Consider the following 25892-nt stretch of genomic DNA (forward strand, 5'->3'; position numbering starts at 1 on the left):
AGTCAGCTCATAGCCTGCCTCATTGTGGGGGAGAGACAAGAGAACTGTTCCTAAGCTCCACACGCACAGCTTGGGGAGCGGAGCAGAAGGACAGAGGAGCAGAGGGACAGAGGGACAGGGAGACAGAGGGACAGAGGGACAGGGAGACAGAGGGACAGAGGAGCACAGGGATGCTCTCCTTCAGAGTCAAGCACCTTGACCTCACGTCAGATGGTATCCCAACAGTTGCTAGGCAGAGGCGCCGAGGAAAGCCCTCTCTGGCCCTGGCATGGTCCTGCCTGTACATTCTCGTGACTCCACTAAGCCGCTGATGGGACAGGGGACGTTAGGCCCGCAGGCCTGTCTGTGCTTGCCTCAGGGCAGAGGGCAGCATGAGCCCCGTGGGCCTAGTGACCAGCCCGCTCCATCCCCTCCAGGAGACCGTGGGAAGACTGAAAGCAGGACACTGCCAAGCCACTGAGGCTTCTGGACTCCAGCCTCTCTGTCGCTTTCTTGGGGAATTTTCCATTCCTCACAGCCCAGCCTGATTTCAGAGCCTGCAGCCCCATGGGCCTCACCGACGCGTGCCGAGAGCCAGAGCCGAGCAGTGGGAGCCAGCGTGGAGCTCATTAAGCTGGGTCTGAGGCTTCTGCTCGCTTGTTTACAGCTGTCGGATCCAAGGCAGCCCGGAAAACAGACAATATGGAAACAGCAAAACTCAATTAGGTCCTAGAGAAATAAATGAGCCGCGTGTGAGGAGCAGACATTATTCAAAAGTGCCCACGATGGAGGGGAGTTGCTAGAAGCCTTCTTCTGCCTCTGAGATTGTGTTGGCTATTTTTATATTTAATTCACCAGCCCGCAAATATGCAGTGATTCCAGGTTTTAAAATCTTATCTTCGGAAGAAAGATTAGCTCCATTATATGTTATCTTAAATTGTCATTTTCATACTTTGCCTGCAAGACAGAGATAAGGCGGTGGGAAGGAGCCTGAGACAGCCTGCCTGGGAGGCTGCGCTGTCGCCGAGAAGGGATGGATAATAAAGCGCCGCAGCTGCATGCAGCCCACTTGTACGACGCGGCCGCACTGTGCTTTCCTCTGTACAGTCTGCGGTTTTTGAAAAAAGAAAAATAAAAGTGTCATAGCTTTTATTTCTTTATAAAACTGGTTGTTCTGAGCCAAGCACCAGGCGCAGGCCGGCAGAGGCAGTGATGGCTGTGTGGGCCTTTTGAGGGGACAGAGGTGGGGCCAGCACCCACCTGGGTGGCACCCGGGCCTCTGCATTCACAGCTGAGTTCAAGGGTGAGGCTGCGGATCGAGGCATGACGCTCGGGTCCCCTGGGAAACTTTCTGTGGCAGAGGGCTGTCCTTGTGCTCTGCGGCTTCTCGGCTCAGACGAGCTATTTAATACTCCTTTAATGCCAGGCGCTTCTGCTGCTTTACCCTGGTGGCTCAGACAGTAAAGAATCTGCCTGCCAATGCTGGAGATCTGGATTCGATCCCTGGGTTGGGAAGATCCCCTAGAGAAGGGAATGGTTACGTACTCCAGTATGCTTGTCTGGAGAATGCCACGGACAGAGGAGCCTGGCGGGCTACATCCATGGGGCCACAAAAAGTCAGACACAGCTGAGCAGACCAACACTTCCTTTTCATCATTTAGAGATCTCAGAATTTTTTATCCCAGGATCCTGCTTGTGTGTGTGACCACTGCACTGTATCTACAGGTCTCCTGAGGGACCTGGCCCCTGGCTCCACGGTCAAGGACTGATGTTCTCGGGGTTATGGGAGCACCGGTTGCTGTGGACTTTGATGGATGACCTGGGTTTGGAGTTGAATAGTGTGATCACTCTGTTAGCGCAATGGAAGTGAGGGCGGTTACCCGGCTGCTTTGGAAGCCCTGCAGATTTGAGGTTCTCTTGGCTCCGTGTCCCCTAGAGAAGGAAGTGGCTACCCACTTCAGTATTCTTGCCTGGGAAATCCCATGGACAGAGGAGCCCGGTGGGCTACAGTCCATGGGGCTGCAAAGAGTCAGACTCGACTTGAGAGACTAACACACACTGCTCCGTAGCCATGTGTTGGTCCCCAGCTGTAACTTTCCGTCTCATGGAAAGGGAAGAAAACCTCAGCAATTTCAGGTTGCAAATTGTACCCCCATGAGATGCGGCACCTTCACCCCGTGCAGTCCTAGAGCAGGTGTGCAAATGTAAACCCGGTTTCTCAAGTTTACTATCCTCTTTCTAAACAAGGGCTTCTCAGGTGGGGTTAGTCGTAAAGAACCTATCTGCCAGTGCAGGAGATGTAAGAGACATGGGTCCAGTCCCTAGGTTGGGAAGATGCCCTGGAGAAAGACATGGCCACCTACTCCAGTATTCCTGTCTGGAGAGTCCCATGGACAGAGGAGCCTGGGGAGTTGCAGTCTATAGCGTTGCAAAGACTTGGACACAACTGAAGTGACAGCACCAGCACGATAGCATGTTTCTAAACAAACCAACGCTCCAAATACAAATACAGTGGGAGGAAGTGGTCAGGAAACCCTTGTTTCCTGACGGCCCTTGTCTGTGGGGGAGGTGACCATGTGTTCTGTTGGGTCACACGCTGTGGTGATAGTTTGTCCTCCTGAGAGCTGGAGCTCCAAGGACGCTGTCACCTGCCCCCGCGAGCTGGTGGAGCAGATCTGGGCTTTGCTACAGTTCCCTGGGTTTCTGTGGGTCTCAGTGGAGCTATTATCAGGCTTACAACACGCCTGCCTCCTTTCAACTGGATCCGGGTGGACCATAGGCCTCCTTGCCCACAACCCAGGGACCCACTCGCTGCAGGATTAAGGTGGTGGAGAAAGTCACGGCAGTGGGCCCTCAAGGACACTGCTGGTTCTCCCTTGTGATGTTTGCCCTTGACCCAGCACAGCCGTGGGAGGACTCAGGAAGTAATCGCTACGCCGGCCCGTCTGAGAGCTTGTCTGGCCTCAGAATTCCGTCATCTTGGACGTCAGGGGATTAAGCCAATCTCAGATGTGAGAGCTCCTCGGAGTGAGGAAGGGTCGATACCAGGTTCCTTTCTCAGGGAGGAGGTTCACGATCCTAGGACAATAGCTGCTGTCAGGTCAAAAATAGGTCCCATGGAGACGAGAACAATGCTTAGCGGCTTCAGTTTGCAGGGGAAGATGGAAGACCCCTGGGAAGGGCGTGGGGGCAGCTGCGGGCGATGAGAGTGGACAGTGGGGAGGCTTCCTGCTGGTTCCCAGAGCAACGACAGAACAGTTCTGACCGCGGACTCTGTGGGGCTGCTGCTGCCCACAGGGGCTCTGGACCATGGGCGTCCACACCCGCCCATGCGGCCGTTTCCCCAGGAGGATGTGGAGGAAGTGGAACCTCCAGTTGGCCAGGACTGCATCTGAGTGTGTGATGGCTGGGCAGGTGACGGAGGCAACTCCCGTCACAGGAGGGGAGGCAGGAAGGCCTCGGGGAGCCGAGATTCCCAGAAAATGCTCAAGAGGACCAGAACAAAAGTTCGCCGAGGGCAGGACTCGCTCACTGCTGTGTCACCAGCCTTTAAACCTTGTCGAGTGAATTGCTCCTTGTTTGACCAGAGACGATTTCTGTCTGTCGTTTTTATTTTTGGCCCTGCTGCGTGGCCTGAAGGTTCTTAGTTTCCCAACCAGGAATCGAACACTGTGCCCTCTGTCATGGAAGCTCGGAGCACCAGGGAAGTCCCTTGGTTTTTCATTTCTGAATCTGGCCTTTCCCATGCCCACAGCAGGCCTTTGTCTTCACTCATCTTTTGGGGGGATGGTCTGCTGTCGCACCGATGTGTTTGGGGTCTCCAACTGCAGTTCCAGGGTCTGCTGCTGTTCTTTGGGGCCTGGGGGTGGCAGCCCCCCTCTGGAGCAGCGCAGGGACCTTGACTTCCCTTGGAAGGATGGCTACCCTCTTTCCAGCCTTGGCTGAGAACAGCCCAGAGAGAGTTCCCGTCAGGTTGCTGGAGACACAGACCCCGCCTTTGTCCCCGAGAGGACGAGCTGACACCTGCAGGCAGGGGGGCATGCTGATGGTTGGGCCCTGGGCTTGCCGTGAACAGCAGCCTCCCTGCAGCAAGTAGACTTGCAGAGGTGGGGCCGAAGGGGGCTGCTGAGCTGAGCAGGAGAGTCACCCCCTCCCCCGGCTCCCATCCGGAGGAGGGGTCCCCTTCTAACCCCTCCCAGAAAGACCGCCGGACACCCCAGACTGCTGGTGTTCAGCTCCCAGCTGGAGTCAGAGAGATGATAGCGTGTCTTGTGTTTGGTGGTTGTTTCCGGGTCTGACAGCTGAGTTCTGTCTGCCTCACCCCGAGGGGTGTCAGGTCCACGCAGAGAGGTGGTGGTCCCGAGGACAGGGCCCGTCCACCCAGGCGAAGCACGTCTGCAGCAAACACTTGTCATCCCTGGGACCAGATGACACTGGAAGTAGTGAAGCCTGCCCCGGTTCAGCTGGAGGGAACTGGGGCTGGCCCTTGGGACACCCTGTCCCCTGAAGCGACTTTGTCCCCTCCAGGGCTCTTTCAGCAAACAGCCCCCAGGCCCCTCATGGAGTTTCCTCTCCTCCACCCCCAGGGGACCTGTGTGGGGGCTCCTCTCTCCACAGGTGGCTCTGCATGGAGGCTTCTGTCTCACCCAAGGGCCCCCTATTTAGGCTCCTTCCCCCTTCCCCCAGGGGCTCTGTGGGGATCTCCTCTCTCCCCGGGGGGGTCTCACATGGAGACTCCTCCCCACCAGGAGTTTTTAGGCACAGATGTTTGCAGAAGGATACAAAGGCCTTCCTGCAGCAGCGTGACACTCGAGGGCTGATGACAGAGTCTGTGACCATCCCAGAGCACAAGCTGGGCTCCTGGGGACCTGCCTTGAGGGTCCTGAGCCCCAACTCCTCTCTGGAGAGCAGATGGCTGCTCAGGGGAAGGAGAGGAGGTGTGGACCTGGAGAGCAGGGTGCTCGAGGGAACACAGGCCTCTGCTGGCCACCCACCATCTCTGTTGCAAAACAAATTCAGGCCAAGAGTGGAATGTGGGGATGATGGTGGGTCAGGGGGTATTTGAAGCCAGATCTCCTTATCAGGGGTGTATGTGTGTTGTCAGACTCTTTTCTGGTATTAATGTGCTGTGCGGGGTGGTGTGTGGGGGGGTGTGTTTTCATGCAGGTCACTTGTGTGAACAGAGAGTGGGGAGTCCCAGTTCCCTGCCACCTTCCAGGTCGAGGGTCATCTCGAATGACGGCGTCGGCGGCTTCACGGGAGGCAGCCTCCTGACACCCGGGGGCCCCAGACGTGAGTGGAGAGGGCAAGGAACCTGCGGGCGGGAGGGGAGGGTTGTGCTTGGTGTGATGGGCCGGGGGAGTGGGGGGGATGGAGTGAAGGAAGGGAGGCTGTGTGTGCGTGTGTGAATGTGTGTGAATGCATGTGCAGGTACACACGTGTGAGGCTGTGTGGTGCCTGCTGTCCTGGATCTGGGGGTGGACTGGTGGCTCAGCATCTGGCTTAGTGACCTGCAGACCATGTTGAGTCACTGTGCCCTTCCACCCTGCCCTCTCCAGATGGTGGAAGCCACTGTTCTTCAGAGTTCACAATTCTATGAGTGACGTTTGTTTTTAGGCATCTGCTGCTTTGTGAGGGAAGAGGAAACGGAGAAAGGTCAGGATACGCAGAGACTGATTTTTAAAACTAGTATGAAACTCCTCATGTCGGAAAGAGAAGAATAAACCAGTTAGGAAACTCGGGTGATAAAGACCTGGGCTTGGTGCAAATCTTGCATAACCGGAAAGATTTTCTGTTGAATGACCCACAGACCTGAATGTCAGATGCTGTCCTTGGAATGAAAAGTGGAGGGTGCCCGTAGAGGAGCACCCCCCAAATGTGGTGGGTCATCTCATGTGAATCCAAAACCACCATGAACTTCTTGTGTTGATGGCCCTTGATGTTGTTGGCCTTGAATCTGTGCCCCAGGTGGGAAGTCAGAGCTGAGGAGCTCAGGAGAGGGAGGCCTCCAGTATCCCACAGTCTCCTGGGACTTCAGCCCAAACCTTGTGGGTCCTTCTCGTTCTTCCCAGGAGAGGGGCTGGGGTACATTCAGATGCTCTAGGGAGTCCATGCTGCATGAGTCAGGCACCTCGTTTTAATGTCAGAGACGTGAAGGCAGAGAGGTCAGGTGACTTGGCCAGTGGTGTGGTTAAGGGCTGTGAACTTGTACTAGAGTCTGGATTCCCTGCTTTGGGGCCCGTGCTTCTCTACCCCCAGCTGGCCCCTCTGGTCACTCAGAGGATGGATGGAGAACTGGCTGATGGAGCAGGAAGTCCCCATCCCTGGGAACTAGTGGGAGTTCAGTGCAGTTCAGTCACTCGGTCGAGTCTGACTCTTTATGATCCCATGGATTGCAGCAGACCAGGCCTCCCTGTCCATCACCAACTCCTGGAGCTTGCTCAAACTCATGTCCATCGAGTTGGTGATGCCATCCAACCATCTCATCCTCTGTCATCCCCTTCTCCTCCTGCCTTCAGTCTTGCCCAGCATCAGGGACTTTTCCAATGAGTCACTTCTTCGCATCAGGTAGCCAAAGTATTGGAGCTTTGGCTTCAGCATCAGTCCTTGCAATGAATGTTCAGAACTGATTTCCTTTAGGATGGACTGGTTTGATGTCCTTACATTCCAAGAGACTCTCAAGAGTCTTCTCCAACACCACAGTTCAAAAGCATCAATTCTTTGGCACTCAGCCTTCTTTATGGCCCAACTCTCACATCCATATACGATTACTGGAAAAACCATAGCTTTGACTAGATGGACCTTTGTTGGGAAAGTAATGTCTCTGCTTTTTAATGTGCTATGTTGGTCATAGCTTTTCTTCCAAGGAGCAAGCATCTTTTAATTTCATGGCTGCGGTGATTTTGAAGCCCAAGAAAAAGTCTCTCACTGTTTTAATTGTTTCCCCATCTATTTGCCATCAAGTAATGGGAACGGATGCCATGATCTTCGATTTTTGAATGTTGAGTTTTAAGCCAACTTTTTCACTCTTTCACTTTTATCAAGAGGCTCTTCAGTTCCTCTTCACTTTCTGCCATGAGGATGGCGTGATTTGCATATCTGAGGTTATTGATATTTCTCCTGGCAAACTTGATTCCAGCTTGTGCTTCATCTAGCCTGGCATTTCTCATGATGTACTCTGCATATAAGTTAAATAAGCAGGGTGACAATATACTGCCTTGACGTACTCCTTTCCCGCTTTGGAACCAGTCTGTTGTTCCATGGCTGGTCCTACCTGTTGCTTCTTGACCTGCATACAGATTTCTCAGGAGGCAGGTAAGATGGTCTGGTATTCCCATCTCTTGAAGAATTTTCCATGGTTTATTGTGATCCACACAGTCAAAGGCTTTGGCGTAGTCAATAAAGCAGAAATGGATGTTTTTCTGGAACTCTCTTGCTTTTTTGATGATCCAACAGATACTGGTAGTTTGATCTCTGGTTCCTCTGCCTTTTCTAAATCCAGCTTGAACATCTGGAAGTTCCCAGTTCACGTACTGTTGAAGCCTGGCTTGGAAAATTTTGAGCATTACTTTGCTAGCATGTGAGATGAGTGCAATTCTACAGTAGTTTGAACATTCTTTAGCATTGCCTTTCTTTGGGATTGGGATGAAAACTAACCTTTTTCAGTCCTGTGGCCACTGTTGAGTTTTCCAAATTTGCTGGCATATTGAGTGTAGCACTTTCACAACATCATCTTTTAGGATATGAAATAGTTCAACTGGAATTCCATCACCTTCACTAGCTTTGTTCGTAGTGATGCTTCGTAAGACCCACCTGACTTTGCATTCCAGGATGTCTGGCTCTAGGTGAGTGATCACACCATCATGGTTATCTGGGTCAGGAAGATCTTTTTTGTATAGTTCTTCTGTGTATTCTTGTCACCTCTTCTTGGTATCTTCTGCTTCTGTTAGGTCCATACCATTTCTGTCCTTTATTGTGTCTATTTTTGCATGAAATGTTCCCTTGGTACCTTTAATTTTCTTGAAGAGATCTCTAGTTTTTCCCATTCTGTTGTTTTTCTCTATTTGTTTGCACTAATCACGGAGGAAAGCTTTCTTATCTCTCCTTGCTATTCTTTGGAACTCTGCATTCAGATGGATGTATCTTTCCTTTTCTCCTTTGCCTTTCTTTTCTTTTCTCACTTATTTGGAAGACCTCCTTAGGCAACCATTTTGCCTTTTTGCATGAACAGTATAGTATAAAGCCAAAAAAATGGGAGTGGTTTTGTAAAACCCATGGTCGGGGCCTGGCAGGTCAGGGGCTCCTCTGGGGAGTGTGGGGAGTTACAACAGTGAGGTTTTGTTGAAGGGATTGAGAGCCTATAGGGTCACTGGTCCTCCAATCCCTATTTTAATCAAAACCAGAGGATAGGGGTGCTCCACCAGAAGCCATGTCCACCCCCTGGCAAGGTTCTGAAAGCAGGAAGTTGTGCTGAGCTCTACAAGGCACTTCCTGGCTTCAGCAATGTGGTCCCGCGTGGTCACGCTGAATTTCATTTCTGGTTTCATTGGAACCGGGAAAGTGATTTATCGGGGTGATGCAGTCTGAACACACGAGCTGATCGATCACCCCCATCCTTGTTCATCTCCCACCCTGGTCCCTCCTTGTGGGACTGTGGGCTTCGGGCTGCTCGAGTCTGATCCAGATTGGAGCTCCCATCCCTGTGGAGTTGGACCCCAGACACAGGACAAGTGCTCTTTTGGGATGACGGTGTGAGACGTCTGCACCATCTCATGGCACCCAGAACCTGGAAACAGTGCTCGTCTCTATTGAGGGAGGATGTGGAGCACTGCAGCAGGAGGTGGAGACACACGAGGACGGGGAGTGGGCGCCCGGCCAGCGGAGTTCAGGCTAGAGGTTACATCCTGTGGTTCTGGGAGTGCCTGGAGGAAGTACCCAGTTCCAGGTCGGGGGCTCCCTCTCACCTGCTCGCCTGTGCCTGGTGTAGTGATTGCCCAGGAGTCTGTGTGTCAGCTTGTGATGTGGCTCATGCCATGTGCACATGTCCCGGGAGCACCGCGAACGGGAGGAAGGCAGCGCAGCTCTCCTGCCTGCTGGGGCCTGGCCTGCCTGCTGCGGCTTCCGTTTGTCGGCTGCACCACTTGCCTTTGGGTCCAGGGTTCCAGTAGAACCCCCAGAGGAGACAGGGCTCGGGAGACCCCACCAGTCAGAGGAAGCAGGTGCAGGGCAGAGGACTTGGGGTACGAGGCAGGGTGGGCCAGTCTTCACTCACCCTGGCTGTCCAGGGACCTCAGGCTGAGGGACAGAACTCCTCAGAGCCCCCAGTTCCTGATCTGAACTCGGGGCTTGTGACACCCCCACCCAAGTGAGCTTGAGGACCTGCCGGGACTGTGTGCCTGAGAGCTCAGAGTGGTGCCGGGTGTCGAGGGTGCTTGCTGGAGGGACTGGGGGTGAACAGGGTCATGACCCTGGGGCATCCTGAGGGCGTGAACTTCTGCAACACTGAGATTTTTCCTAGACGATCACCTAGGGGGATTCATACATTTGTGTCCCAGGACCGAGACCAAATCTCCTCTATGTGAGAGGCTGGAGAAGGGAAGGATGCCGACCAGGGCAGGATGCACCGTTTCCACCCGTGTCAGCACCCCACGGTTCACGAGAAGCTGGGTGCTTTCTGGGCTCCCTCGCTGGGCGAAGAGCTCTGCTAGGCATGGAGCCCTGGCTGCTTAGACAGCATAAACTCTGCCCTTTAACCTCCAACCCTCTCTTTGAACCTTCCAGCAGTGAAAAATGTGGTCCAAGCCCAGAAGCTGGCTGACGTGGACAGCGGACTGGCTGCCCTGCTCTTCACACCCTCGAGACCGGGAGCCCGGGGGCCCCAGGGCGTTGGTCAAGAGGGGGATGCCGTCCGCAGGCGCAAGCTGGAGCGCATGAGGGCCGTGCGACTGCGGGAGTGTGGATCAGAGCCGGGCCGCCGTGGGCTGGGCGCGCTGGTGAGTCTGGGTCCCTGGTCCCCCAGCAGGAGCGGGCGGGTTCACTGGAACATCGCAAGAGCCACCCTGTCCCTTCTGCGTCCTCATTACAGAACATGAGAGATTCGACTTCTAAGCCATCAGGGGAGGTTTTCAAGCCAGAATTATGGCGGTACTTTGAATAAAAACCAATTTCTGGACTCCATTCTAATCAATTTCTGGTGCAGGGTGGGGTCCTTGGAGCCTAAACTTTTAAAACAGCTCCAAGAGGGATTCTGAGGGTTCCCCAGGTTTGGGGAGCAAAGTCATGAGAACTTTTTATCACAGGTGTCAGAGCAACCGTGATGATCAGAATTCCCACTTTGGACTAAAAATCTAAGTAAGACCCTGTAGCATTTTGCAGCTAAGAAACAGGAGAAGATGGTTGTACCTTATGATTTTATGGGATGAGGAGCCCACAGGGGCCCTAGGGGCCTCTACATCGAGGCAGACGGGTGTCTGAACAGATGACAGCCTTCTCCAGCCAGGCCTGTTCCCGTGGCCTGGTGGACACAAACAGAGTTGCCGTGCCTGGCCCTCACCCGGTGCCCACAGGTGGACAAGGAACTGCCCTGGGAGGAAGGGTGTGGAGCACAGCAGGAGGGGATGTGAGAGGGGACATGGCCGGGTGGGGCCCAGACAGCCTGTGGACCATGGGAGCCGAGTGCGGCAGAGTCTTACTGCTGCGGAGCAGAGCTATGGCTGTGAGGATGCCTTGAGGGGAGGCTGACCCAGGGCTGGGCTGGGGGCATCCCTCCTTCCGGGCCACAGGGCATCCAGGCCACTGCCTCCTGTGCAGCCTCTGAGGGCCGATCAGCTGCTACCTGGGGACGCCAGGGGTCCCAGCCTCTGGGTGACTGGCCACACGCACATCAGGTCCTCCGCCCGACAACTGCCAGTGCTGTTGTTACCAACATCATTATTATGATTAATTTGGCTGGTTTCCTCTTATTTGATATGTTCTGATAGAGAAAATCAACAGCTCAGAACCCTTGTTTTGAATATAGCAGTAAATTTGGAAGTAACTGGATTTCCAAATACAAGAAAATTTTCTGCTAAATTGTGATGATTTCCTGGGTTCATAGCCCTGGAGAATTTTGAGGTGAAAGTAATCTGATTTATCAAATATATGGTAGTCTCTCTCCCTTCCAGAGCTTTCTGGAAAGTTTCTCATCTTTGAAGCAGAGATGGAAGTTCTGTGAAGTCAGTGGGTCCTCGGGAAGAGTCGGCAGGCACAGTGTCCTGGCTGACCCTGCTCATGTGTAGCGCATGGAATCATGTGGTTCCATGGACCCCAGGAGCTGGGGGTCATGCGAGGACAGTCAGAAGACAGCTAGGACTGCAGCTTTCTTTCCCTGATGGTCAGACTCAAGGCTGTGGGTCTCCGGCTTCTGGGGGGAGGTGGTTGGCCTGGGGCCAGGAGTGCAGAGTCAGAACCTCTGGTGGGCCCTGGGGCAGCCACAGCTTCCATGTGAGGGGCACTCAGCTTACCCTGTGTCCAATGCCCAGGTCAGCGGCTGCCCTAGTGACTGCTGTTGGTCACCGCCCCGTCTCCCTGGCATCTCAGGATTGCCCCTCACACTAGCAAATTGGTGGCTCTAGTCCCATGTTCCATGTTGTCAGACCACGCCAAGTGCCACGGAAGAGAGGGCTTTACTTTCCAGAAATGCCAGCGTGTGGTTCACGAGCGTCCCTGCGCTGGTGGGTGGCGTGCCCACCTCTGGACCAGTCTTGGGGCTGCAGTACCAACTGCTGCCTCTGGGAGTCAGAGGGGTCCAATATGTGTCATCATCTTTGCCTGCGTGGGTTCTGAATTAAGAAATAAGACAGAACTATGGCAGAAAAAGACCAAGACATCGCTTCTGTTTTACTGATGGCTCTCGGCATACCTGATGACTCAGATGGTAAAGAATCTGCCTGCAGTGTAGGAGACCCAGGTTCAATCCCTGGGTTGGGAAGATCCCCTGGAGAAAGAAATGGCAACCCACTCCAGTGTTCTTGCCTGGAGAATTCCACGGACAGAGGAGCCTGGTGAGCTACAGTCCATGGGGTTGTAAAAACTTGGACACGACTGAGCGACTAACACTTTCACTTTTCACCAGTTATAACACTGATACTGGAGGATTGGCTCGTGTGTGTATGAGACTGAGCTGGGTGCCAGGCAGCTGCAGGTGGAGCCAGACCCCACAGGCAGGTCCATCCTTCTTGCCAGCCCTTCCCCCTGGCCTGGAACAGTGTGGGAACCTTATGCTCTGGGCCACACTGTCTCCGTCTGTGGCTTTACCCACCCGGCCTACAGTGAACCGGGGAGTGGCTGTCGCTGTGCTCACCTGGGCGGTCAGTCTGAAGATGGGCCAGCCCTGCGCCCATCTTCATGGGGCCTGTCCCCCAGAACCCACGTCCTGGGGCCTCTAACTGGTGGGCAGTACAGGCTGTGTCCCCTCCACTTGGAGACAGGCCGGAACAGCCCTCTGTCTCATGTCCAGGTTGAAAAGCCCAGCTCTGTTTGTTTCTCACCCTGAATTAGGTCTGGCTGTGGTGTCCAGCCCAGCCTGGCAGAAGTTCCATTCCATAGAGAAGCTCTGGTCAGAAAACGCCCACGTAGGGAGGTCTCAAGTGTCAGCACTACTGCCCTCCTCTTTTCAAAGCCCCTGGGAGACACATGGCTCAGCATCAATCTCCTCCTGGGGAAAGGCCAGAGTGTTGGACACGGGGAAGTCAATATCCAAACTAATTTAAGTCAGAAGTCAGATTTGGTCCTTACCTTCTGCGTCAGAGTTTGAAGGCATTCAGCTCTCCGGGCCTCCTCTGTGTTTGGAGGCCCTCATGGCCTCCCCGGCACATGGCACCTCCCCAGATCCTGGGCTTGAGGCGGCCAGTCCCACCCGACCCCGAGTCCAAGAAGGGGGTGGTGTTGATGCTAAAGGAGTCTGGCATTTGGGGTGGAGAAGGGGAGGTGGCCAGAAAACAGCCCCCGAGCCGCATTGAGCCTCGGGATCATGGCCCCCTCAGTCCCTGTGTCTGCAGGCCCAGCAGAGCCTCCATGCCCAGCACGCCCGAGACCTGCAGGTCATTGCCGCCTACCGTGAGCGCACGAAGGCAGAGAGCATCGCCAGCGCGCTGAGCACGGCCATCACCACGCAGCACACCATCCACGCCGCGCTGGGTGCTGCCGAGTTCTTCGAGTTCGCCCTGAGGAACCCCCACAACACGCAGCACACAGTGACCATCGAGATAGACAACCCTGAGCTCAGGTGGGATTGCGGGCACCCCGTGAGGCCCCCAGCCTTTGCCCTCAGCTCCAACCGAAAGCTGAGCTGGTTTTGTCCTCGAGGGTCCCAGCCACCGGGTCTGAGTGGGTGGGGGCATTTACCCCTACCAACACATCCCCCTGCTGCTGGGACTGACCAGAAGGACATTGGGCCCGGCGCTGTCTCCCCTCCCTCTAGCCTCATCCTGGATGGTCAGGAGTGGCGGTACTTCAAGGACATAGCTGACTTGCACACGCCGCTGGAGGAGGACATGTTCCACCTGCGGGGCAACCTGGCCCCCCAACTCTTCCTGCGACCCCGGGAGACTGCCCATATCCCCTTCAAGTTCCAGACTTTCTCTGTGGGCCCACAGGCCACGGCACAGGTGAGGAAGGCCAGTTTTCTCATGCCAAGGGGCTGGCCGGGCACCTGGGAAAGCCCACTTGCCAAGTAATGTGGGAGGTGGGGGCCTCATTCCATGTGGTGGGAGACGGTTAGCCCTTGGCTATCACTGTCTCATCTGTGCCCCCACCACCCACCCCATGCCCAGCATCTGTGCTGTGATCCAGCAGCCCTGATGGGTCACTCAGCGCTCAGGAAAGCTGGACCGCCTCTTCTTCATCCTCTTTACTAATTTGGTAGAAGAGCCTTTCTTGAATCTCAGGGGAGCTGGTGGGTTGAAACTTTCTAGGGTTTTCTACTCTCTCGTCACTGCTGCTTGCTCCCCGACATGAGCTGCAGACACTTGGCAGTTTCTTGTCGGGGTGTGAGCAGATCGCATACTCTGATGGGGCAGATAACCGCGGACGTGTTCCATCCTGACCCCGTGAGGTCGGCTCTGCAAGGGAGTGCGCACCACTGAGACGGGTGTGAGGGGCTCACAGTTTTCAGTACAGGCTCTTTGGATGCACTTTTGGGGCAAGAGGTTGTCTGGACTGTAGTGAAGGTGTCAGGCCTCTGACTTTGAGCAGAGCTGGGTTATGGGCTCTGATCCCCCTTACAGCTCTCATCATGCCCCACTTCCTCTTTGGGGTGTGGGGGTTGGTTAGTAACAGCAGCTGCCAGGGGTTGGGTCTCTGTGAGAGTAAATTGGCCCCTGAGGCCATGGACTCAGGGTGGCAGCTCTTCCTACAGGTAGAAGGTCCTACAGGTGCAAAGAAGCACCTGTCACCCTGGGCCTCTGTCTCATGACCCCGGGGGCTCATGGTTTCTTACAGGCCTCTGCTGAGCTGAGATCAGAGAAGGACATGGATGCCAGGTCACCTCGTAAGTCCAGCACGATGCCCACCAAACATGCCAAGGTAAGGGGCAGAGGACAGTAAGCCTCCCGTCTGGATGGTCTGAGGTCTGGCAGTGCTGGCCAGGGGTCCTCTGAGTGGAGGGTGAAGGGTGTCCTGGGTTCTCTGGTTTGTTTCTCAGGGCCCCATGCCCTTCTCTGCACCTCCTGGAGGGGAGAGGTCTAGGGTGGGGGTGAGGCAGGGCCCATGGAGGTGGGCATTACGTGTCCTAACAGGGCGGTGGCAGCTTCAGCCAGATGCTGGTATGGCCTCCAGGCAGAGGTCTAGCATGGAAACACCTCCCTGGAGACTTGCTCAGTGGGAAGCCAGCATCCCGCCCCCACAGTGTCCGCTGTAGCCAGCGCTGCCTAGCCCCCACACTCAGGGTCAGACGGGCCTTCTGACCCTGACAGAGCATCCCTTGTTGTGTAGAATCAAGGTGGTGTGTGTGTGTCTGTGTGTTACTTCTGGGAAGTAGGACTCACCCGTTGCCATCTCTGGGGGTGACTTTGCAGGGTACACTTTTCTTTTTTGTTTTTTGTTTTTTTTTTTTATTTTTTATTTTTCAGTGGGTTTTGTCATACATTGATATGAATCAGCCATAGAGTTACACGTATTCCCCATCCCGGTCTCCCGTCCCACCTCCCTCTCCACGCGATTCCTCTGGGTCTTCCCAGCCCACCAGGCCCGAGCACTTGACTCATGCATCCCACCTGGGCTGGTGGTCTGTTTCACCACAGATAATATACATGCTGTTCTTCCGAAACATCCCACCCTCACCTTCTCCCACGCAGGGTACACTTTTCAATCACCCGTCTGCTGATATAGGATGTCCTATAGGGGAGCCTGGGACACCGTCGTGTTCTTTTTAAATTTTATTGGAGTACAGTTGATTTACAGTGTTATGTTAGTTTCACATGGATAGCAAAGTGATCAGTTAGACATCTACATATATCCACTCTTTTGAGATTCTTTTCCCATATAGGTCATTATAGAATATTGAGTTCCCTATGCGATACAATAGGTCCTTATTAGTTATCTGGGAAACGGTTGTTTTATAGAAATTTGTTTTTTGTTTTCTTTTTTTGGTTGACTAATGCCTTTTGAAAGTCACTCAGTTGGTGTGTGACTCTTTGCAACCCAATGGACTGTAGAGTCCATGGATTTCTCCAGGCCCTTTTGAAGGGCCTTCCCTGATAGCTCTGTTGGTAAAGAATCCACCTGCAATGCAGGAGACCCCAGTTTGATTCCTGGCTTGGGAAGATCCCCTGGAGAAGGGATAGGCTACCCACTCCAGTATTCTGGCCTGGAGAATTCCATGGATTGTATAGTCCATGGGGTCTCAAAGAGTTGGACATGACTGAGTGACTTTCCAAAAAAAATTGCCTTTTGAAAGTAAATGAAAGTAAAAACAAGAACACTCTTGCCCCACCCCTTGCCCCGAGAACAGATTTCCAAGACTGAGAACCTGGCAGCCTTGCATCCCTGATTCTCCATGTTGGGGGGCAGTCCTGTGCCCATGACCCATGACCGGGGAAAATTTGCTGTATTTTATTTAAACATGGAGCCAACAGCTTTGCCTTTGTCTAAGGAATGTGTCAACTTCTTAGTTAGGGCTATAAATGAAATCTGAGTGGCTAATTTTTCCTTACGTGAGTTTGCAGTTTTAAAACAAATCCCAGACACCTTACGAGTTTACTCATAATTACTTCCATATGTATCTCTAAACTGATGAGAACTAATTTTTTAACCTGGCTTTGGGCCATCATCACTGCCCCCAAGTTAGCAGCAGATCCTCAGGATGCCCTGATGTCCAGGCCGTGCTCACGCATCCTTTTGCGGTTGGTCTGTGGAAGCCGGGGCCCACTGTCCTTGGCGCTCTGTCCCTGGAGTCACTGGGTGAGGGCCGGCCACCATGGGACAGCCTCACTGGGCTGGCTGTGGCCTCACGTGCAGAGGCCGAGGCGGCTGGCTATTCCTGGTGGCTAATGTGTCCACTAAAGGCCCACTGTCCACACCCATTATTCCATCAGGGTGGAAAATGGTGAAACTCCACTGTGCTCATTGTTCCTATACTTACTGCTTGTGATTCTTCTATAAATAAGAGCTTCCCCCGTCAGCAGTTTGGTTACCCTGAAATATATCTTACACCAGAAGGTCGGGGTAAATGTTGGATTCTTTCCCTTTACTTATCAATTTTTAAAGTAATGAGTTGAGCCCTAGGAACCTTCAAAGATGGTCAGTTTTTGGGGGAGTCACATTATGAACTCGTGGTTTTATATTTGCTGTGTAGCAGGCAGTGGCCATTAAACTGTCCTCTCTCTGGCCATGGCCATCCTTTTCAAGTTAGCTCCTGTGCTTTTTTAAAAAAAAATTATTTATTTTTGTGCCTTTTTTTTTAGTTTGAAATAATCTCAAACTTAGAGAACAGTTATAAGAATAGTGCAAAGAATCGCCATGTACTATTTACTCACATTCCTAGTTATTGACATTTTACCTTCACCTTATCATTTTGTGTCTATATTTATCTATCTATATATCTATATCTATATCTATCTATATCTATATCTATATATATATATATTTCTGAGCACCTTGAGAATAAGTTATGGGCAAAATGCCCAGTTGCTCCTTGAAACTTAGAACTCGTATGTCCTGAAAATAAGGACTCTCTACTCCACAACCACAGTTGTTGTTCAGTCGCTCAGTCATGTCTGACTCTTTGCAACCCCATGGACTGTAGCATGCCAGGCTTCCTTGTCCTTCACTGTCTCCTGGAGTTTGCTCAAACTTGTGGCCATTGAGTGGGTGATGCTGTCTAATCATCTTGTCCTCCGCTGCCCCCTTCTCCTTTTGCCTTCAGTCTTTCCCAGTGTCACGGCCTTTTCCAGTGAGTTGGCTTTTTGCATCAGGTGGCCAAAATATTGGAGCTTTAGCTTCAGCATCAGTCTTTCCAGTGAACATTAGGGGTTGATTTCCTTTGGATTGACTGGTTTGATCTCCTTGTTGGCCAAGGAACTCTCAAGAGTCTTCTCCACACCACAATTCAAAAGCATCAGTTCTTCGGTGCTCAGCCTTGGAAAATCAGAAAATTGACACTGATACAATTTCGTCATAGACCTGAATTGCATTTTACCAAACATCCCAACCCTGGACCCCTCACCCACCCGGGGTCCGATGGTGCACCGGGTGGTCTCACCCAGTTTTCCTGGTCTTCCACAACCTCAGTACTTTGGATGTACAAAGGCCAATTCTTCCACCTGCCCCTCAGTTTGGTTTGTCTGGTGTTCGCGAGTCAGTGGGTTCACGCTGTGCATCCAGGGCTGGATGAGCACAGATGGTATGCTCTGTTCTCAGAGCCTCTGATCAGGAGGGACACAATGTTGATTTGTTCTATTTCCAGTGATGTTAATTTAACTCTCTAACTTGGTTAAGATGGTGTCTGCCAGGCTCCTTCAGTATAAAATTAATTCACAAGTATTTTATAGATGATAATTAGAACTATAGTGTTTTGTCAGGAGATACTCAGACTATGTCAATATCTGAGTTTTGTCAGGAGATACTCAGACTATGTCAATATCTTGCTCGCTTCTCATGCAACTTCCGCTGCTAGTATTCATATCCATTGATGATTCTTTTTTTTAATTGAAGTATAGTCAACTTACAGTGTTGTGCCAATCTCTGCTGTACAGAAAAGTGACTCAGTTTTACACATATAGACATTCTTTTTTAAAATAATTCTTCACTGATGATTCTTGCGTGATGGCTGGCTGTCGGTGACTTTTGGATTCGATCGTCCCTTCTATGTTCTAAGTGAGGCAGAGCTTTGCCTCCCTCCATTCATTCCTGTAGTTTATTTGTCACCATTTTGGAGCATGAATTCTTGTTTCGTTCAGCAGGTTGTCATTTGTCACTGTCTTTCTCTGTTTTACTGCTCATCCACCAGGGATTCTGCTTTGAGCTGGCCCCTGTGTCCTTTTGACAGGTCCCTGCCATTGTTGGATCTCTTCCTCAGTGCCTGGCACATGAGATGTTCCGTCCTGAGTCATCTTAGACTTTCTGCTCCATGTCTGAATTAGCCAGTTATTTAAGGTTCCTGTTAGTGGAGAATGGTGTTTAGAAACTAAGGTCTGGTGCTGGGTGTGCTCATTATGGCTGGGGTGCCCTTGCTCCTGATCCCTCTGAACAGATCCTTGCTCTAAATAAACAGTCGGTCATTGTAGAGCTAAAGGTCCCAGCATAGCAGTGAAATTCTAGCAGGAGTGTCAGGGCGCAGCTGCCAGGAATGTGGGTGCAGTGGTGGGCCTCCCCTCCCAGTGGATCATGAAGCCGGGTGGGCACACACAAGACATGGCAACAGACTTGGGGACAGCTGCACGGGGCAGTGACTTTCAGGTGACCCTCCAAAAAGGTGGCACCAACACGGAGTCACTTAAAGACCCGGAGGGAACGGTGAAGACAGACAAGGGATAGTGACCGTGAGTTCAGGAAGGGCTCCCTGGAGAGGGCGGCCGAGTGCTGAGGGCCCAGAGGGTGGGCAGTTTCACGCCCACGTGGCCTCATGGGTAGCTGTCCAGTTATAATGTGTCCAGTTATACATATAAAAGGTTTCAGAATAAAACCCACAAAGTGGGAGAGCGACCTTTCCATGTGGAAGGTCTGTCTGGAGGCCTGAGCTTTGCGCCGATGTGGGAAGGTTGTCCAGCTTCAGGGTTGACGATGTGCTGCTCTCCATCCTGGCTCCCGAGAGCTCGCTGGGCCGGCTGAGTTCCGGAATAAAAACACTGGCTCCATCATCTCCCCAGTTAGAACCTCTCTTGGACACATAAATTTTTTTTTTAGTGAATAACATTTTTTAAAAAAAAGAAAGTTTGTATTTGTAGCCATTTGGGTTTAGGCACAGCCTCCTTTTACCATCTGGGGGACGTGCTCTGCTCCTGCCCATGAGGACCTGGTGGGGTTAGTGTCTAGATCTTCTAGAATGACTTCCTAGCACATGCAGGCAGTGTGAGTGTCAGAGGGGTATTCAGGGCTGCAGACCTTTCTCACTGGCCTTCTGAGCACTTCCCTTCCCTCCAGGAAGTGGCAGAAGAGGCAGCCGTGTGTGGTCCATGTGTGTAAGAACCTGTGCTGGGCCGGTCACCTCGGGTGGGCACCCACGACTGCAGACCCTGTGTGTCTGACTCTGCCTGCCCTTCCCACCTCCTGGGGGTGAGCAGACCCTACAGGGACCCCCACCCTGTCTGTCCACAGAGGTGCCGTGCATGCAGCTGCCTGAGACCCCCTGTGTGGGTCCTGACCCTGCACCGCCCGCTCTCCGGCAGGTCCTGTTTCGCGCAGGCAGCGGCAAGCCCCTGGCCGTGCTCTGCCTGACGGTGGAGCTGCAGCCCCACGTGGTGGACCAGGTCTTTCGCTTCTACCACCCGGAGCTCACCTTCCTGAAGAAGGCCATCCGCCTGCCGCCCTGGCACACGCTTCCAGGCACGTCCCACTCTCTCCACGGCCAGCCTGTGGCAGGTTCAGCAGGTGGAAAAGGCTTTTCCCTGAGGGTGACAAGTATGCCTCTTCCATCAACCCGGGATGCTCTTAAACAACCCAGCGTAGCCTCCTGCCTGACCGTTTGACATGGTGACCTTCTCACATCCTCTTCAGTGGCAGGGTGCCCGTGGCCCTCGGATTCCATCCGGAAATCCACAGCCCTGGGAAGGTCTCCAGCCTCGGGTGTCAGGCTCTGTGCTGCCCTCCGTGTTGGGCCTGGGGCTTCACCTGCTGACTCACTTCTCCCTGGTGCCTTCAGAATAGAACTGAGCCTTTGTATTTGGCTCCTGGCTCCATGGTACCCCCCGCCCTGCTTCCTTTGGTTACTCTCTTGGGTGGGAAAGAAGTGCTGGTGTTCACGCAGACAGCTGTGTCCCCTCGTGGGTTTCGTTAAGCACTGCCTTGGCTTTTGGGAAAAGACATTTGCTTTCATATTCCCCACTCCAGGTGCCCCTGTAGGGACGTCCAGTGAGGACCCCCCACTCCATGTTCGATGTAGTGACCCGAACATCATTTGTGAGACACAGAATATGGTAAGTTCTATAGCCCTGCCCTCTCCAGGCCCTGCCTACCGTTTGCATCCTGGGTGTCCTGCAGTCTCTTCATTTTAGGTTTTCACCAAAGTGGCTTGTTTCTAAGCTGCTAAAGGGCTATTTTGACATCCTCATGAGAGTTTTATGAATGAGTTTTCATTTTTCCTGCTAGCAGATCAGTTCCTTGATTATCTGAATTTAAATTAAAAAAAAAAATGTGTGAGGCAAACAGAATAAAGTGAGTGGTAATTAAGGCACTTATTAATTGCCATTGTGCAAGGATAACGGCCATAATTATGTTATGACTGGTTAGGAAATGGGATAAAATCTCCTGCAGAATATAATTATTAAACTCAATATGAAATCAAGAAGTTAAGGATTTTTCTCTTTTGCAGTGACAAAAATAATGAATTCTGACGAGTACAGAGAATTAAAAATGTGTTGGGGGAGGGGGCCTGGTTCACACCTGCATTTGCTTCCTGGGGACTTGGGGGGCTGGGGTTGGAGCCCAGTGTTGCTGTGATGCGCCCCCCTGTTGACAGGGCCCCGGAGAGCCCCGTGACGTGTTCCTGAAGGTGGCCAGTGGCCCTAGCCCGGAGGTCAAGGACTTCTTTGTCATCATCTATGTGTGAGCGTGTGGGCCCTGGTAGTATGGAGGGTGGGGTGGGGGGTGGTGAAGAGGCAGGCTGGGGACCGCTGGTGGCCCTGGAAGTAGCCAGCCCTGCAGCTTCTACACTTGTGATAAGGAGGCCGTCAGGCGTTTGGCCACGTGAGCTGAGACTGGCTGAGGTCTTGCAAGGAGCTTCTGCTCAGCTGGCATTACCAGCTGGTGGGATGCTTCAGACCCAGACAGGAGGCCACTTCTGCTGCAGCACGTGCCAGGATGGCCAGACAGCCTTGTCCCCGTGGCCCCTCTCATGTCTGAGGGATGCAGGCTGTGGTTGTGCCTACCCCGCTCCCCAGGGAGGTGGAAGGTGGTGTCATTTCCTGTGATGCCCGAGGATCCAGACAAATGACCTCAGTCCCTTTCCCTCTACCTGTGGGTCGTATCTCCCAGGCCTTGAGAGCCTTTGAAACCAGTACAGGCAAGCTGGAGGGTTTGCTGCAGCCCATCTGGGAATGGGGAAGGTTGGGGGGTGTCCCTTGCACTGAGTACCCACCTCAACCGAGGGTCAGTGCCTGGCTTGGAGGTGCCATGTGGTGGCTAAAGAGTGTTGTCTTCATGATGGCTTGTGGGCAGGTGTCCCTGAGGCCCATTTACCACCAAGGGTCAGTGTCCCTGGCACCAGACGGCTGGTGCAGAGCCCTGGCTCAGGCCCATGTGACCTCTGAGCCCACATCCTTGTCCATGCCATGCTGTCCATGGGGTTTGCTCTCGGTCTGGTTTGGGATTCTGCTGACCCAGGTGCAAGTGTGCAGAAGCCCATGTTGCCACACATTTGGATCTCTGTTCAGGGTCAAGGCCACACAGAGGCCACAGCCCTGCCTGAGAGCCTCAGCCTCAGAGGGAAGGGGGCTGTGGGGGTGACAGCATCTGGGCCCCGCCTGCCCTCTTGGCCGCCTTCTCAGCCTCCTGGGGCTCCCCTCCAACAGTCAGTGTACTGTCTTCGCTGACCGTGAATGGCTTCTGCCCACAGAGACCGCTGGTTGGCAACACCTGTCCAGACCTGGCAGGTCTACCTGCACTCGCTGCAGCGAGTGGATGTCTCCTGTATCACTGGCCAGAGGACCCGCCTGGCTCTCGTCCTCCGGGGGACGCAGACAGTTAGGAGAGTGCAGGCTTTCAGCTCACACCCCCAGGAGCTGACGGTATGGCCTTTGGGTGGGGGCTGTTGGGTCTCGAGGAGGTCCCCTGGGCCCTCCCATCCTTGCCCACCTGGGGAGGGGATGGGAATGGCGCTTCAACTCAGGGGGTTCCTGAAAGTCAACCGAGCCTTAGTTTACATCGCTTTGCCAGATGTGCCTTCGTGGGATGACTGACTTATTTACAGACCCCCAGGGCCAACTTGTAGAATTGCTGGGAGTATATATTACCGTATTTATGGGAGTATATATTGTATATCATGGGAAGAATTAACTGTGACTCTGGAGTCAGCGTGGCCGCAATTGTACATCTCGATGATGGGATGATGCGGATGCCTCACCCGAGGCTGGGGTTCAGCTCTTCTCTGCCGAGGCCGCTGCAGCACTTAGGGGTTCTTGCTGTGGGGGAGGGGACTCAGCCCCAAGGATGGGGGCATGGACTGTGTCCCGCTGGTACTGGTGCCCGTGGCAAGGTTGGCTTGATGCAGACTGGCGGGCTTCCCGCCCAGCACAGGTGGTCGCCCCTGAACCATTGGGCTCCCTGGGATGAAGCCCTTACCTCCCGCCCCCCTTCTCCCCTGTCCCCTGGAAGACGGACCCCAGAGGTGTGTTCGTGCTGCCCCCTCACGGGGTGCAGGACTTGCATGTGAGCGTCAGGCCCCGCAGGCCGGGCAGCCGCTTCGCGCACCTCCACCTGGTCGACGCGGACGCCCACCAGCTGGTGGCCTCATGGCTCCTGTGTCTCTCCTGCCGACCTCCTCTCATCTCCAAGGTCTGATGTGGGGTGCGGGGCCATGCGGCTGGAGTGGGGTGTCCCCTGATTGTCACCTGGTCCCCTGACCTGGCCTGCCTAGCGGCTGGGGTTCTGGGGGGTGTTGGCTTCTGGACCGTGAGCCTCCTCGGCCAGGACCTCGGGGGGCTTGTCTGCTGTATTTATGGAGCTGTCCAGTGTCTAAGGGCCCCGAACACAGGGCAGGCTTGGGAAGCCTCCGGAGAAGCAGCCAGGGGCTAACTCCTGCACTCCCCACAGGCCTTCGAGATCAAGCTGCCTGCGGGGGGTGGGAGGGGCGCCAACAAGCGCATCACCTACACCAACCCCTACCCCTCGCGGAGGGCTTACCGCCTGCACAGCGATCACCCCCACCTGCTGCAGTTCAAGGAGGATGCCTTCCAGGTGCGGGCTGCTCGGGGGCGGGACCCTGCAGAGTGGGGGGGGCTCCAGGAAGTCCTGGGGGAAACAGGGAGATGCCTGCAGTCCCCAGGGGCACCCCCGCTGAACTCTGCCTGGGCCTCTGACCCCACACCTAGGCCCCTACCTCCCCGGCAATTTCACAGCAGTTTCATCCAGATTGTCTGGCAAGTGAGGCCTTGGTCTACCGTGGCTATTTTAGGAAAAGTGAGCAGCGGCTCAGAGGGGATCAGAGTCTGTCAGTCGGGGCAGGGGCTTCAGTGACGTGTCTCCTAGGGACATGGGAAGAGCGGCTATGGGGGAGAGGGCTTGACAGTAACATGGGAGGTTTGGTTCCGAACGTACTTGTGTTTTCTGAAGTGTGCCAGCCTGGAGTATGTGTGTGTGTGTATTTGCCTATGTGGAAGCTGCTGGAAGAGAGAGGAGCCAGCAGGTGGGGGGGGGGGGGGGGGGGACACGAGTGTGGCAGATGTGTGTGTGTGTGTGTGTGTGTGTGTGCCTGTGGAGCCAGCGGAGTGGGCACGAGTATGGCGACATTTCTTTCCAGGTCGGGGGAGGTGAGACCTACACCATCGGCCTGCGGTTTGCCTCCCGTCAGAGAGCCGGGGAGGAGGAGATCCTGATTTACATCAACGACCACGAAGACAAAAATGAGGAGACCTTTTGCGTGAAGGTCATCTACCAGTAGAGGAGAGGGCTGTCCCGCCATTCTCAGGAGCTGCTCCTGTCCGAGGACTCTGCTCCGTGAACTCGGCCAAGGATCGGGGGGTCCCCACGCCCCGACCGTGTGTGATGGTCCTGTCCCGTCCCGTCAGGCTGCTGCCAGTACTGACTGCGTAGCAGTCCCCTGGGAGATGTGAGCGCCCGGGTGAATCCAGGCTGGTTTCTCTCTGTGGCACACGGGAGTCGTCACTGTCTATGATGTTAGGATTTGCTCTCAGCAAAATGTATTTTATGAATTATTTTTAAATGATAAAATTATGCTTTTTTTACTGAGTTTTATACAAACACTGTATTGTTTGGTATATAATATTTTTGTATACTGGTATTATTCACATCTTTTAAAAAAACTACAAAACTACTTAACTTTTACACATTTTTTCTTTCGGCAGTTTTTGTGTTTTCTGCTGTTTTCACCTTCGTCAGAGGTTTTCTGTCCACAGCATAAGCTTGGTTTCCCTGGAGGCTGATGTGGCCGAGGGCAGTCAGGTGGCCTGTGGCCTGTGGCCCCTGGGAGAGTCTGCTTGGCCCTGACCTGAGGGGAGGGTGGCGCTGACCTCTGCCTCTGCTGTGCTTCTGGTCCCCCTGCCTCCCCGTGAGGCCCTGTGATGACCCTGGACTTAACCTGGAGAGTCCAGGACAACCATCCTATCTCAAGATCCTTAGCTCCATCCTTTTGACCACATGACTGAGTCATGTCTTCCAGGGATCAGGTCAACCGGAGTCGGTGGAATTATTCTGCCCACCCCCATCCCAGTGCTTGTGTGGACAAAAGAACTGAGTTTACAGTGTGAGAACCCACCAAAGGGCATCCCTGGCTGTTGTTTAGATTCTCCAAGCTGTCTTTTCAAGGGCAGCCCCTGCATTTTGCATACCCGCTGCACGCACGGCAGGATCTCGGCTCGTCCACACAGGCCAGTCCAAGCCCAGGCCTCATCTCCAGGGATCAGGCCCTGGCGAGGAGTGCATTTCAGGAAGGAAGGTGGTCTGGAGCTTAGTTGCTTTCTGTCCTAGAGGCCAAGGAGGTGGAGGAGGAGGAAGTGGGGAGGGAGTGCACCGTGAGGGGGTGGGGGTGGGCGTAGCATCCTTCACTTTCATCTCCTCCCATTTCCAGATGCTTCTAAGAACTGGAAAGTCAAGGGGCTGCTCTTTTCCTAGAGGCAGATCCTCCAGGAGCTCGTTCCGTCCATGCAAAATGGTGGCCCAGCTGCTTCCCTACCTCACGTCTAGTCTATAAAACAGAGACTGGAAAGGGAGCCCTACAGGCCCTTGTGTAGCTGAGGCACTGTCCCGGCACGTTGTGTGGAGGGACTGACTGGTGGCAGTCCTGCCCTGACTGGAAGGCAGTCAGGAGCGGGGGGTGCCCGGGGGGGCGCCCCTCCATGGTGTGCCCGGGAAGCCCTCGGGCTACAGGTTTGCAGGAGCCAGGGGAGGCTGAGCGCTCGAGGAAGCAGCGAGGGGCCTTGGCAGGAGAGAGGCCATCAGCCAGGGCTGCTGCTTGTCTATCGTCGCTCCCTTGTTACTTCATTCATTCATCCATCTGACCTGGATTGTGGGCACTCCTCCCGGCCAGCTCGTGCAGGAGTCGGGAC

General features: G+C 53.9%; 1 protein-coding gene across 1 annotated transcript in view; it reads left to right on the top strand.

Moving 5' to 3' along the window:
- NPHP4 (nephrocystin 4) overlaps positions 1-24643 on the top strand; it is a 137749-nt gene extending 113106 nt beyond the window's left edge. Inside the window, exons 19-30 of the mRNA XM_065936860.1 lie at positions 5146-5271; positions 9760-9971; positions 13017-13243; positions 13439-13625; positions 14458-14541; positions 19842-19998; positions 20503-20588; positions 21131-21216; positions 22226-22397; positions 22984-23163; positions 23422-23565; positions 24128-24643. Coding sequence (XP_065792932.1) covers positions 5146-5271; positions 9760-9971; positions 13017-13243; positions 13439-13625; positions 14458-14541; positions 19842-19998; positions 20503-20588; positions 21131-21216; positions 22226-22397; positions 22984-23163; positions 23422-23565; positions 24128-24268 — 1802 coding nt within the window. The 3' untranslated portion in view covers positions 24269-24643. The remainder of the gene's footprint in view (positions 1-5145; positions 5272-9759; positions 9972-13016; positions 13244-13438; positions 13626-14457; positions 14542-19841; positions 19999-20502; positions 20589-21130; positions 21217-22225; positions 22398-22983; positions 23164-23421; positions 23566-24127) is intronic.
- Positions 24644-25892: the final 1249 nt, after the last annotated feature.

This window comes from Muntiacus reevesi, chromosome 5 (genome assembly GCF_963930625.1).
Source record: "Muntiacus reevesi chromosome 5, mMunRee1.1, whole genome shotgun sequence".
Classification (NCBI taxonomy): Eukaryota; Metazoa; Chordata; class Mammalia; order Artiodactyla; family Cervidae; genus Muntiacus; species Muntiacus reevesi.